Source organism: Pogona vitticeps, chromosome 2, assembly GCF_051106095.1.
Source record: "Pogona vitticeps strain Pit_001003342236 chromosome 2, PviZW2.1, whole genome shotgun sequence".
NCBI lineage: Eukaryota > Metazoa > Chordata > Lepidosauria > Squamata > Agamidae > Pogona > Pogona vitticeps.
Window position 1 is genome coordinate 159,949,998 of NC_135784.1, and position 14,796 is coordinate 159,964,793.

The 14,796-nt window shown below is 42.3% G+C and overlaps 1 protein-coding gene across 1 annotated transcript in view; it reads right to left on the bottom strand.

Annotated features, from left to right (window-relative positions):
- The window catches only part of ERN1 (endoplasmic reticulum to nucleus signaling 1), a 70,690-nt gene extending 58,175 nt beyond the window's left edge, over positions 1-12,515 (bottom strand). The window contains exon 1 of the mRNA XM_072990989.2: positions 12,267-12,515. Within this exon, the coding sequence (XP_072847090.2) occupies positions 12,267-12,371 (105 nt within the window). The 5' untranslated portion in view covers positions 12,372-12,515. The remainder of the gene's footprint in view (positions 1-12,266) is intronic.
- Between the last annotated feature and the right edge of the window lie 2,281 nt (positions 12,516-14,796).

Consider the following 14,796-nt stretch of genomic DNA (forward strand, 5'->3'; position numbering starts at 1 on the left):
TCTAACTTTGCCTAGGAAAGCTCTCAAAATAAATCCCCTGCTTTCTAATTATATACAGAGGTTAACACTCTTCTTTCAAACTGGTTTTTCTGTCCCACCAACACTGTCATTATCTCATTAGCTATCAAGGCTGCTTACAGTGGTAACCTCAAAATGCAATGTCTGTCAGGAGGAATGAAGGAGAAAACCCTTCATGTTCAAGAAGACCCTGCATTGATCAAGCAGCTCTATCCTCGCTACACAAACAATTTTAGAACTGCAACATCTAAAGAAGATGGGAAGAAAGGAGACCCTGAAAGGCTATTGCATAATTTTACCAATTACAAGAGGCACAAACAATATCATCAGCTAAAAACACCTGCCTTTTAGCACAAACTGCTTGACATAAGCAGTGCAGAAGGCTAGGGGGATGTGTAAGTGAAAGTACCCCCAGCCCTTGGCCAGAATCTGCAGATGCTTCCGTCTGTATGCAAGCATGACACGGTACTGGCAGTCAATGTTTACTTCTCATGCTCCATGGAGTACTGACCCAGAAGCCCCTGTGCCTCACCATTAGAGATCTTATAGGTGGGAAATGGGGTGGGGGGGAGACTGCTGCCAGGAGAGAGCAAGCCACCAAACACCTTTCATAAGCAACACATTTCATAAGCTAATCAGAAGAATAGAAAGATGCCAATTTGACTTCTAGCTTTAAAAAAAAGATCTGGAAGGTATGAGCGATTGTTACCCTAACTTCTGTATCTAATATATTGGTAGAAAGCATTATGAATGGGTAACCTATTTTGAGCTTTCTGGTTTCAACTTATAAGATGATTTTCCTATAATTAGTTTAAAACAATATGCATAGCTCTTACATTTCACACTTTATTCTCCTTAACAGGCCAGTGAGATAGGTCAGGTTGCAAGAGAGCAATTAGCCATGGCTCATGGGGACTTCAGTCTGGATGTCCCAAGAGAAAAACCCTTCCTGAGTCATTGTGGTCCTACCTTAATGGTAGGAATTCTTTGTAAATGGGGCATATTAGCTGTGGGTCCGATGGCAATTTTAATTGTATTTTAATTATTTTATCTTTTACTGTATTGAATTTTAATTGTTGTAAGCCGCCCAGAGACCTCTGGGTAGTGTGGGCGGCATATAAATTAAATAAATTATTATTATTATTATTATTATTGCTTTTGATTCCATCAGTGGTAATGCCATCTGAAATCATTCTGTTTCCCAAACACTGGGAAAACCACCTGGGAAAGAAAGAAAGAGTTGAATCACACCTTCACCTGCCTCTCTCCTTTCTAGTGCTATTTTGTTATGGATGGTATATAAATTGAAGCAAGAACCAACCAACCAACCATCCACTATCATTTATTGAGTATCTCACTAGTGTCTTAAACTATTGATGTAATCCACACCAAGACTTTTTACTTAGTGAGCTTCCTTCTGCCTCCTTTGTAGTCCCCTGACATGTGATTTGGGGTTTGAGGAGGACACTCTGTTCTGTATATATCCTGATTCTTCTTATCCTGCATAGCAGCTGTTGGTGGGCAACAGGACTGATTGGAAAGGCGGTGACAATAAAGACTGTTTCACCCCTTCTTGCCTAGCAGTCTGCTCAAAATCACTTGTCCCACCCACCCACATTTTTTTCTTCCTTAATGTTAAAGGTTAAAGAAGGAGGATTAAAAAGTCTCAGTGAAGTCAGTCCCCTGCACTTCTGAATCTATACACAGCTGCTTCAAGTGAGAAAAGAAAGATAATTGAAGCACGTTGCAGCTGGCAGATGTATAGAGAGCTCTGCGGTTTGAACATCCAAAAGTCCAGAACACAGAGAGGTCCCCTTTCATTTCCACATTGAGGAATGCTCTGTGCAACATAGTGCCCCTCAACATAAGCCATACAATATTTCAAATGCTGTAAGTATTGTTCTGTTTCTAACAATGGAACCCTACACATCTGTTTAGTAGGGAAAAGACTTGAAAAGATACTGTATGTACAAATACTCCATGTATATTCAACACAGTACTACCCAATTAGAGGATCTGGATTGAATAGCCTAAAAAGATAGGGAAATGTACGTCACCTTGGGTCCTTTTTAAGCAGAAAGGTGGGGTAAAAATATTTTAAATAAATAATCAAAGCCACCCACTAATGCTGTCACTTAAGTAATGATATAATGGATGAACCTTTGCCTAATGTGAGTTCATCATGCTTCTTTTCTACAATATTATTACAACCCTTGGAAGCAAATGTACTCTTTGTTCTATAACCTGAATGTGCTACCACTGCTGTTCCCTTGGGAATTAATAGTGCCGTTTAACGTTTAGATAAAGTAGGGTCTAATGTTTACAACAGCGTATCAAGAAGGCTGTGAGTGCTTCCATAATCTCTAAGTGCAACTGAGGATAAGTGAATTTTTAAAACTTTACCGTATTTCACCATGTTCCTTGGAAGATTTTTATCTATTAAAGATTTCCTTCTATCTACAGATAAGTTTCGAACTCACAAACAATCATAGCTCCTTCCATTTCCTTTCATCAAGATTAATTATAATGGGCATAATTTTTAGCCAAAGGCTTCTAATATACACAAGGATGGCAATGAATGAAACATCATGTTCCAGTTACTACCACATGTGCTCACAATTCAGTGGGATAAGGAGGAGGAGGAGATATGGAGGGAGAGGAAAGTTGTGTGTGCCAGCCCCACTCCCAATACTGCCAGGAGCTCCTGTGATCTTTACACATTGAGCAACAGAGCTTGAACAGGTCATCTTTGTGTATATTCCTGCCACTGGCAACCTTAGTAGTGCAGAGTGGACAAACTCCAGTGACCACCACTGAATAAGCCTGAGGCTTTCACTCTCTCTATGGAATCCAGAAGAATCCACCTCTGATTTCAAATTCAATGACTGGACTGAATTTGGTTTATCTAAACTGCGCTTAAGACGAAGCCAGGATTTCAAACCATAATGCACAATGCTCATTTATTACAGAACCACATAACCTAGTTTATCATGCACTGGGGGCCTCTGCCCCAGAGTCGCAGAGTTCAACAACTGAAGAGGCTTTCTATGGAGCAGGAAGTGTCACAGTACTCTCTCACAACACACAACCCTGCAGAAAATTTCCTCCCAAAAAAGGAAGGAGGAAAACATCTTTCTATTTGCAGCAGCTTTCAGCCACTTTGCTGTCCCATCTGCCTACCTTCTCACTTGGCATACAGGCAGAGCAGATCTCTGCTAGTCAAAAAATTATGGAGTATCTTTAAAATGGCAACAAAACTGAGTATTTTAATAACCTTGGCTTGATTCTTACCAGAGTCCCCTAGCTTTGGCCACTTTAGGGAACTATGACTAGTTTAAAACCGCAAACAGATGCTTCTAGTCTCCTTTTCTTATCTGCAAAAAGGAAGATAAGGGCCAAACTCATGGCCCACTATGACCTATTAAGGCAAACAGTGTAACTTGAACCAATTTCTTGCTGGCAATTAACAGATCCCTATCTCGATTTTTAGACACACATCAGCTGGCTGGCTGTCTTAGCATGCACCTAAAAATCCTGATTAACTGCTGTGAAGTCAAAAGTTGGGATACATACTATGCATCTTTTATTAGGGAAATGCTGTAAGCAAGATTCAGGCTCTTCCCCCTGCCCCTTTCCCTGCTTCCTAGAAAGAAGGAAAATGTCCAAACCAGGAGATCAGAAAGAACTCATATGAATGTCAGAGATCTCTGATCCTGAAAAACCGAATATATTTACTTCTTGTTGTCATAGTGGCCATCAAGTCACCTCTGACTTACGGGGAAATGTCCTGTCCTCAACTGCCCTGCCCAGCTCTTGTAAAGTCAAGCCTATGGCTTCCTTTAGGGAGTCAGCTCATCTCATATTGGGTCTATCTCTTTTCCTGCTGCCTTCAAACTTTCCCAGCATTATTGTCTTTTCTAGAGAATTCTGCCTTCCCATGATGTGTCCAAAGTAGCACAGCCTCAGTTTCAACTTTTTTTTGCCTCCAAAGATAGCTCAGGCTTCCTTGCGGACTCAGAGGAGAGGGAGGCACAGAACCGTAAGGCCTCCTCCCAGTCTCTACCCTGAAAACAATCCTGGGGATGAAATATTGCCAAAATCCCTCCTCTAGTCAAATGTGATAAAGAAATAAAGACGAATTTTTAATTGAACTTTTAATCTAAAACTTAATCTCACTTTGTTCCCAGGCACCCTACTATCTTGAGCAGAAATGAGGCTCAGGTTGTACAGTCACATTTGCAAATACATTACTAAGTTTAATCTCGGTGTCTTGTGGGAGAGTAATACTATGTTCACTTTGAAAACTGTGGAATGAACTCCAACAAACAGATGAAACACAAACGGTGTTACTGTGTGGGAGCTAGCAGTGGACACAGGAAAACATTTAGAAGCATGATAACACAAGCACCCTGCATCATCATCATATATGCCCTATGATTCAACAAGCTTATTTTGTCAGTTAGTTCTCTAATTACATTGCTAGGTTACAGGTTGACAGCATGTATGCTTTTATAAAAAAAACACATCACTATCATGTTTAATGGAGTAGAGGGAACTGTTTTTTCTATGGTATTCTTTAATTTAAGGGGAAAGGGGGGCAGAATTACACTTTTTAAAATGGAAGCTGATATGCAGCTTAAATCCATTTTGAGGTCATAATAATTCTTGTCACTCTAACACATCTTCTCTCCTTCTAGTTCAACTTAATACTGGGTGCAATTCCATTGGCAATTTGAATTCCTTCCTGTTCCAACTATTTTAATATCACGGGGTATATAAATTGGTAGCCACATTCACTTTGATTGAAATTAAATCAATTTTTTTCTGCTAACTAAAACTGGTTTTGGCATTTACAATGGTGAAATTGGCTCCTTTCCTTTCTGTTTTGGCAGCACACTGTTCATAAATTTTTGGACTTTTTAAAAATAAAAAAAATAAGTGGTACAGTGATAAATCGATGGTTGCATTCATCTGACAACTTATTCAGAATGTTAGAAGGCAATCCTAAAAGACCGCACATAATATATGAGGCCTCTCTCCAGAGGAACAAAGGAAGGAGATACAGTAATGGAAAAATATGGCAGCAAGGATGTGGGGCGAGGGGGGTCACTTGCTTATAGGATTTACAACAAGTTACTAATTTGTTTCCAAGTGGAAAATGAAGTCTCTCTCTGGACTCACGCACAACCTGAGAGTGAAGGTCTATTCAGACAGCCTCATTCTGTGTTCCATCCTTGGCTGTGGCACAAGTTGTTGGGATAAATAATGAGTCCTCCTTAGTAGCCACCGCCAGACTAACCAACCTCCACAGGATTTGTTTGGTCTCATTCTGTGGCGATCACCCTGCTTTGGCTCAGGTAGAAGATTATTGGCATGGACCAATGAGAACTGTTGGGAGGCAGAGCCAGAGAAACTAGAAGGGAGGGGGTGAGTCAGAGTCTGAGAGAGTTCAGTCAGGTAGATCAGGGGTCCCCAACCCCCCAGTCCGTTGCCCGGTGCCAGTCCGTGGCCTTGGCCAGACTGGGTCACAGAGACAGATCTTCCATACACCCTGCACCCATTCCCCCTTCGCACGCCTACCCGCGCAGCCCCTTTGCACACTGCTAATTAGCCTCAGGCTAGTGAAACAACCTGGGGACACGTGAGGGGCGCATCACACATTCCTTCCTAGGTTCTTTTACCAACTGGTTGCAACTTTCCTGTTCTGGCAAGAATTCAGATTCTTGGGCAGCTGACTGTTAATGCCATCAGTCCTCATGTTGGAATGTTCTGATCCAACGACATGGTTCCAGTTTTTATGTACTTGTTCTATTTCATTTGCAGAATTATTTTTATTTTTACTACTGCAAATGATGTGACTGAACACCAAACTGCAAAGCAAGGATCATCTAGTTTAACACCCTAGAATCCTCACACAGGCATCCAACATCTGTTTAAAAAGAAAACAACGACAGTGAAGGAAAGTCCTTCAGACTCTGAGGTAGTCTGTACTGCTGTTGATCATGTCATTGTCAGAATGTTCTTCCTGATGTTTATTTGACATCCTCTTTCTTATAATATTATAAGCCCACTGGATCAGGTCCAATCCTTTGGAGCAGTAGAAGATATATTTGTTCAATTTTTCATGTGACAGCCCTTCTAATCTTTGAAGATGTGTATCATATCAAATGCAATGCAAATATGCTAGAAGAGCATGTTATAAGCTTTTCAAATAAATGAATAAAACTACCGGGTGAATTAGGTAGAGAGAAATTTGCCACCCAGTGAAATCCTTAGCTTGTTGAGCTGAGCAAGGATCTGAACCCATCTCTTACTAGTCCAACCTGATACATCATCTATTCTACCTTATTGCTGCCAGAACATTAAATATCCATCTAAAACAACCTTATGCTACCTAGTGTCCTCCAAACCTGTTGGACTATAAATGTCATCATCTCTAGCACAAGTGATGGTAAGAATTGCAGTCCAACATTTCTGGAAGCCACCAAATTTCAGGAAGCAGATGTACAATCCAAATGCAACCCTATTATATTCGACTTTCTCTTCCAAAAGCAAAGTAATCTTAGACATCTACATATCATATTTTTTCATGTATAAAATGACATTTTTCCTTAAATAATTAGACAAAAAAATTGAGGGTTATTTTATACACAGAAGGCAGCTGCTTTTCCCTGCCTTTTGCGAAGCCACAGGGCTTAGCAAAAAGGAAGGGAAGGCTCCTTTCTGGTAAAGCAGCGATGAAAGGGCTGCACGATCGCAGCCCTTTGATCCTGAAGCCCTTTCATGGCTGCTTTAGCCACTTCCTAAGCCCCATAGAGCTTAGGAAAGCAGCCTTCCCTTCCTTTTTGCTCAGCCCCATTGCTTCGCAAAAGGCAGGGAGCCCTTTGATCTCTGCTTTTCCCTTCCTTTTGCTAAGCTACATGGCTTAGCAAAAGGAAGGGAAAAGCAGGGATCAAATTTTCTAAGTTGGGGTTAGAAAAGGAGGGGTCGTCTTATACATTGGGTCACCTTATAAACAGAAAAATACAGTATATTGTCCTCTCTTAACTAATCACTATACACGTTTTTAAAATTCTGAAAAATGTGAAGCACTAGTAAATTTCCTTTTGAAGGGAAAATTAAATGGAATGTACATTGAGGCAGTGACAGATTTTACTTTCTTGGGCTCCATGATCACTGCAGATGGTGACAGCAGCCACAAAATTAAAATATGCCTGCTTCTTGGGAGGAAAGTGATGAAAAACCTCAACAGCATCTTAAAAAGCACAAACATCACCTTGCCGACAAAGGTCTGCATAGTCAAAGCTATGGTTTTTCCACTAGCGATGTATGGAAGTGAGAGCTGGACCATAAAGAAGGCTGACCGCCAAATAATGGATGCTTTTGAATTGTGGTGCTGGAGGAGACTCTTGAGAGTCCCCTGGACTGCAAGGAGAACAAACCTATCCATTTTGAAGGAAATTAACCCTGAGTACTCACTGGAAGGACAGGTCCTGAAGCTGAGGCTCCAATACTTTGGCTATCTCATGAGAAGAGAAGACTCCTTGGAAAAGACCCTGATGTTAGGAAAGTATGAAGGAAAGAGGAGAAGGGGACAACAGAGGATGAGATAGATGGACAATGTCACCGAAGCGACCAACATGAATTTGACCCAACTCCGGGAGGCAGTGGAAGACAGGAGGGCCTGGCATGCTCTGGTCCATGGGGTCATGAAGAGTTGGACACAACTTAATGACTAAACAACATTTTATAGAATTAGGATTCCTTTTAACAGTAATACACATGAACTTCAGAAGAAGGATAGCCGTATCTTTGCTACTGATTTTAGGTACAAGCCTTTCTTTTAATTTACCTGAAAGCCATCATAGTATCTATTCTGTCCTCAGCTCAAGTTTTACAGGACTTTATCCACACATGCTCAGCCACACATTTCATATACTTAACATTACGGTGACAAGAGAAAAAACTACAGTGCCACCTCTTCTGCAGAATGGGAGCTGTTAGTGGATGGCAGGATCCCTGAAATATTCATTTGATGAGGCTCCCTCTGTCTACTAAGAATCAAAAATAAAGTATCCTTCTAACAGTGATGTTTAATGTAAATCTCTCAGTACATATTAAACTGTCAAATAAGCTGTTGCTTCCATACTCCATATGATCATCTCTGGCTGGTGACAGATCTCCAGAATCTCAGACACAGATCTTTCCCCCATCTCTTGCATCTGATATTATTTTAACTAAAGATACCAAAACTCATTCTTCATGGAAAGCATGCACTTATAGCTTATCTGAGTCAAACAAATATAACCAGGTATTGTGGTGGAAAAGCAGCGCTTGAAATAAGTTCATTTCTGGACTACCACTTTCAGCATCCCATCACTCCAGCCATCAAGGCAGTGCCAGCTAGCAGGTTTTGAGCCATGTAATTCAGACCCTAACTTTTTCCTAAACTCTTTGGAAAAGTAGCATATAAATGAGAAAGGTGTTAAAATAACATGGTCTCAGCACAACTTTAATTATTTCGACTTCCAAGATCACTGACGTATGTTTTCCCCTTCCCTTTTCTTTTCTGGCCTATTGGCTGAAATATCTTTGCATGCAGCATGTCCAATCTGAATATAATTGTAATACTTGTTTGAATAATAATCCAGACTGCCCCCTGCATGCATCACTGTGTGCATGAAGAGCTCCCACAGTAACAGCTTCTGTACTTGGGAGAACTATCTCTATGGAAAGAGTGATGGCAAGTTACAGAGCAATGCAAGAGGGTGGAAGCCAGAAGGATGCTGTATCAGCCCTTAACAAATCCAATGGGATTTTTTAAACAGATGTGGGCTAAAGAGTAGCATTTTGTTTGCAAAGTTGTACATGACGCATACAAAAAAGCAAACAGGAAAGTTCAAGAATATCTCAGCTGAGGCCTTCCCTGGCCATGCCCCCTGCATTTTCAAGTGTTATGCATGCAGTATCACAGTGCCTATACCATGCAACAAGACCCTCCAACTTTCTACAGCTGCTGTTGTTCTCTGATCAATGCTCAACTTATTCACACTTAACTCTACACACAGCAAACAAAAATACTGAAATTAGGTACACAGACATTCAAGATTGCTTGTGCGCATATTTATCAAAATGCTGTCTCCCCACTAACACCCCCCTTCAAGATCAATGTGATTTCCTTCAGGACAAGAATCTTCTCAAAGGTAGATTGGCCAAGCAGTAATGAATTGGGATAGAGGTGGAAAGTCTGTAAAAGACTTCAAAACAAATGCAAACCAAGATCACCACTTGGGAAAACACTGGAACCAGAGGCTCTTTCCAGTGTCCCCCATATATATAGGGCAGGTAATGTAGTTGCTGAGGTTCTGTTATCTATATTAACCTATCTTAGCCCTTGTGTGGAAACTCACACACAAACCAGTTGAAGGAGTTGTTATTGAGCAATAACCCTTTCACCACAACAGACTGTAGCTTCAGTATTGGCCAAATGCCTCTGTGCCAAAGGAAGCAACGGTGAAAACGGTTTGAATTATGAATTTTTCCCCCTTCCCAGAAAGAAAAGCCGCCCCAAGTAGACGCTGTCTTGGGGGGCGGGGTATAAATCAAATGAACAAATAAAATAAATAATAGTTAGGTTGCATAACATAAGGTAGAGAATAATTTGCAACTGGGTGCTTCTCACTAGTGGTTTTATAAGAAATTGCCATGCTTCATACATTTGCTTAAGTGGGCATCCTCATTAAGCTATGATATCATCATTCTCATATTTTACCTGTGGTCCTTTGGCCTACAGAAAGTCTGGCACTTGCATTTAAATGGAGGAAAAGTGGAATCCCCACAGATATGGGGCCTTAAAAATACTCTTCCACCTTCTTTTAAAGAGCTGGCTAGTGATGTATTAGAAAACTGAACCAGTTCGAATTTACTATGCATTCATTAGAATCTTTGCAGTGGGCACCATATTATGTTGCTGAAGAGCTTTCCATCTGGATTTTTTTTAAAGAAAGATATAATAATATTATCAAGCTATTTTCTATGACTAAATCCCTTTCTTTCAACACCAGATTGATAGTAAACAGAAAGGCTTCTGCAATTGCTATTTTAGTTTGTCACAAAAAAGGATGCAAATTATCAATATTAAAGCATTATACTGTAAAGTTTTACTACTGTATCTCTCATTGTTCATAAAAATGTATAGTGGTGTGCATTTATAGAAGTATAGAAGTGGAGAGGTATTACAGTGCTATGATTCTGAAACAAAAACGCAGGATAATATAAGGGCACTTACCAAAAAGTTTGTAATGAATGCATACTGATTTTCAAACCACATAATTATGTCACCCGCTCATACTGAAGAAACAAACTGGAATGTATGTGTAAATCAAGTGCAATGTGATAGTATGGAAGGTCAAGTGCAATTCCTTACAAACTTACAAAATAAGAAAAACAGTTCTAAAGCACTAGAAGTCACCCAACTGGAAGTAGCCATGCTGATAGTACCAGTCAGTGCAGAAAATATACTAATGTGCAAACATTACCAAAAAAAGAAAAGAAAAAGTTAGTATAAATATAGCCACTTTCTCATGCATCCATTTTTCTGATACCTCTGATACTTCTTTGATCAATGCAATTCATTTATGTCTTCTTTCTATTCTATGTTTCTATTCGTCTCATGAAAATATATGTCCTTATATTACTGCTCCCACTAAACACAGAGTACGGGTACTATTGTTAAGACACTAATTATCCCAAGGCGGGAATGAAAATTTCTACAGCAGAAGATAATATACAATTCAGCTCAGTTCACTGAGTTTAAACCAGATAAGCAATAACAGTAGGAAATAATAAGCAGAAAAATAATGACATGTCAGAAGCACTCATGCTTACAGTAGTCTCATTTAAACCCATGAGGCAGTTTTACAAAGAACAACTTAAATACAAGGTCTAACAACAACAACAACAACAACAACAACAACAAAGACTTAGATTTTTATCCAAACTAGTTTCCTTACAGGTTCCTTGCAGGTACACAGCAAATTTTGGAAAACAGCAATTACTCTAGTGCATGTGAGCAAACCATCTTATTTACATGATAAAGAAAACATTGGTCTTCTACAGTATTCCTATCAAGAGGCACACTGACCTTTAATTTTTTTCGGAACTGTGAGACTCTCAGGTCTCTAGAACGGATGAAAGGAAAGGATGGGGAGAAGCACAAGTCACCCACTTCTTTTTCTATACCTTCTAATAATGTGAGACGTTTGGCTCACAGGGAAGTCCATAGAGATTCAGAAACAAGGTGAATTCAAACTCAGGGGATTTAACAACCAGCTGTTTACTGTGCAGCAAATGCACAAAGAGTTGCTAGGGGGCAAATAATCTGCCTCCGTCTCTCCTGAAGGGCAATAAACTGGCTTCTGAGACCCCAAGCTCCAAAGGGAACAACGTATGAAATGTCCCTAGACAACACGGAAGGTAAGCACAAGGCAGCTCCGCCTCAACCTAAGCTCCTCACAGCTCCTTTCAGAGTGCCAGGGAGAGAGAGAGAGAGAGAGAGAGCAGGATACGGGAGGCATCTTGTATACCCACCATGTGCCACTCCACAGTCCTCGGGAAGGCAGAATAATGGGCCAAAGTATTCCACTACATTTAAAAAAAAACCCAGATATTACGGACAAAACTCTGTAGCCTTACGGGATCACTTTAGAAAGAAGTTATGATAAACGCTGCAATGGCCCCCCACACCCCCTCAGCACCCCACCAGAGTGGATACTATACCTGGCACAAATAGGCATGGCTGGATGAGTACCGCGCCCAATTAAGTGCCCTCCACCTCCCACCAACAGAGGGCACCCTCCGTGACATCACCGCCGGGTGCTCGTGTGTATAGGTTCGCGCGTGTTTCACACGCGCGGAAGTAACAGCTGCCGAAAAAGCAGGCGAAATTTCCGACACGCGTCTCCCTCCTGCCCGCCGCAAAACGACGACTCGGGAGCCCCGGGACTTACTTGGCCCTTTCTTGGGCCCCCTCCTTGAGTTGTCACTTCATGCCTTCCCCGCTCCGCTTTCTAGAAAGCCCAGGCGACCCGAATGAAGCCCCGGCCCCGACCCTGACGCCCATTACAGTCCCTCGGCTTCCGTGGAAGAGCCTCCCCCGCGACGGTGCCCCCTCCGGTCCCGTCCCGTCCCACCCTGGCCGGGAAGGCGAAGCCCAGCCGCCCAGACCACTCGGGCGCTCGCTCCCTTACCCCGGGCCCCAGCAAGAGGAGCAGCAGGACAGCGCCCATCCTCACGAGACCCCGTCGACTCCCCCGAGCCAGCCGGTCCCGCGCAACACGGCCGCCCCACGCCATGGCTTGCTCTCGGGCCCGCCCTCGCCCTCGCCGCCGGGGCCCAGCGCGGCGTCCACCGCGACGTCCTGCCGGCTCGGTGGCTCCCTGGTGGCCCGGACGGCAGCGTGTCCGGCCCTTCCTCCCCTGGAGGCGGAGCTGAGCCGCTCACGGAGCTTTCCGCGTCAGCCGCTCGGCCACACAACCAGCCGGGAAGCCGGAGCGTAGGAGGCGGGAAGGGGCAGGCCTGTGCTGTGGGGGGTCGCCGGCCTGGAACTGAGCAGGCGGTCTCCGGGTTCGGTGCGTCTGGACGCGCGGGGCTGACCTTCCCGTCGCACCCTCGGCTTGTAAAAAGCGAAGAGGCCGAATGGAGGGTCGAGGTCCCTCCCCGGTTGGTGGTTCCCCAGTCCTTCCCTCTTGGCGGAGCGCCTGGGGAACGGCCCACAGAGGCGGCCTCGGGGCCAAGGTGTGCTGCCCGAGGCGGGGCTGCCCTTTGGGTGGGTGAGTGGGTGCCAGGCATCCAAGAGCTGGTTGTGACCACATGGTGGTTAATTTAGATTTCTTCTTCTTCTCGCCCTCATCCTCATTAGGTCTGTACCTCACTTTTCCACTTCAATGTAGAGCCAAGGTGACTTAATAATCTTCAACCACTTAGAGGCCTTGCAGGGGCAGCAAACGTATCTTCAAACTATACCACTTCAAGCTGCAGGAACCACTGGACAAACTCCCGCTGCTTTGTGCAAAATAAATAAATAAAATAAAAACCTGATGCTAAAAGGAGCGGGCATCATCCTATGGCTACTGAAACTGACAGATTTAGGGACAAGTGATTCTGGGCACACTGACCTAGACAGAAGATCCATTAACCCAATAGAACTTACTGCTGAATAAAGGTGTGTAGTGGCTGACAAATAAGACTTTATTTAATTATTCCCTGCTTGCGCTGATCATGATCTGGAATTCAATCTTAGAAGAGCAAATTAGTATTTTGCCTTTGTGGTACATACATTGTAGGCTTTTCTTACTTGCCCTGGAGCTGCTTCATATGTCACTTAGGATGACCCTAAAAAGATCTCCAAAATGTCCTTCTCCTCAACAGCCTTGTTCAACACTTGTAAACTGAAGTCTGTGGCTTCCTTTAGGAAGTCAATCCATCTCCTAGTTGGTTCTTCTCTTTTCCTGTTGCCTTAAATCTTTTCCAGTATTATTGTCTTTTCCAGATACTTTAGCCTACTCATAATGTGCCTAAAGAAGGACACCTAGTTCTATAGTTTTAGAAAATTCGGGCTGGAATTTATCTAGAATACCTCTAGACATACAGTATATCCATCTTTCTGGCAGTCCAGGATATCTGCAAAGCTCTCCTCCAACATTATATTTCAAATGGATAGATTTGTTTTCCTCTTAGCTTTCTTTACTGCCCAGCTGTCACACCTATACAATTGTGATCAGAAATACAAGAGTGTGGATGTTCTTGGTCTTGGCCTTTCTAGTTCCTTCATTACTGCCCTGCCAAGTCTGTCTTTTGTTTTCTTGGCTGCAGTCTCCATTTGGATTGATGGTGTACAAAATATTTCACTATTTAAATTTCTTAATTGTCAACATTGAAGTTGTATATTTTTTCTGTAGTCATGATTTTGAACTCGTGCTTTGGCACGTTCTTCTTTCACTTTCATTAAAAGCCATTTCAAATCATTGCTGCTGTCTGCTGGTAAGATGGCATCTGCATATCTTAAATTATTGATGCTTCTTCCACTAGTTTTTATTCCTTCCTCTTGATCTAGTGTGGCTTTCTCTTATGATATGTTTTGCATGCAAATTGAACAGATAAGGGGATATAATGCACTCTTGACTGACACCTTTGCCTATTCTGTCTCTCCATATTCTCTCCGTACTCTCCTAATAGTAGCTTGTCCACAATACAAGTTACATATCAGGACAATCAACTGCTGAGGCACAACCATTTCTCATGATCCACAGTCAAAGGCTTTGCTGTAGTCTATAATAATGCATAAATGGCAACTCCCAGAACACAGCTAGTGGTGAAGGCTTCTGGGAGTTGCAGTCCAAGTACATCTGGAGAACCAAGGTTGAGAACCACTAGCATAGACTAATTTTCTTCTGAATTTTTTGGTGCTCTCCTGTAGAGAGCTGATATTTGAGCATCATTCTTAAGGTGTTGGAACAAAGGAAAGACTATACATACAAATAAATGGGCACTAACCTTTCTGCTTTAGATATACGTGAATAGAGTGCTCCAGGACATGCTTACACCAGTGGTCTTGATGTTGCATAGTTTGCTCCTACGTATATATTAATGCCTACAATGGGTCATATCTGGTTCAATATTTTTATGCACAGAACTCCAACTCAGGAAACTGCTATAGCAGTTGGCCAAAGTATTAATCACACGCCAGGTTGCATGCAACTGGCATTTCATAAAATCAAT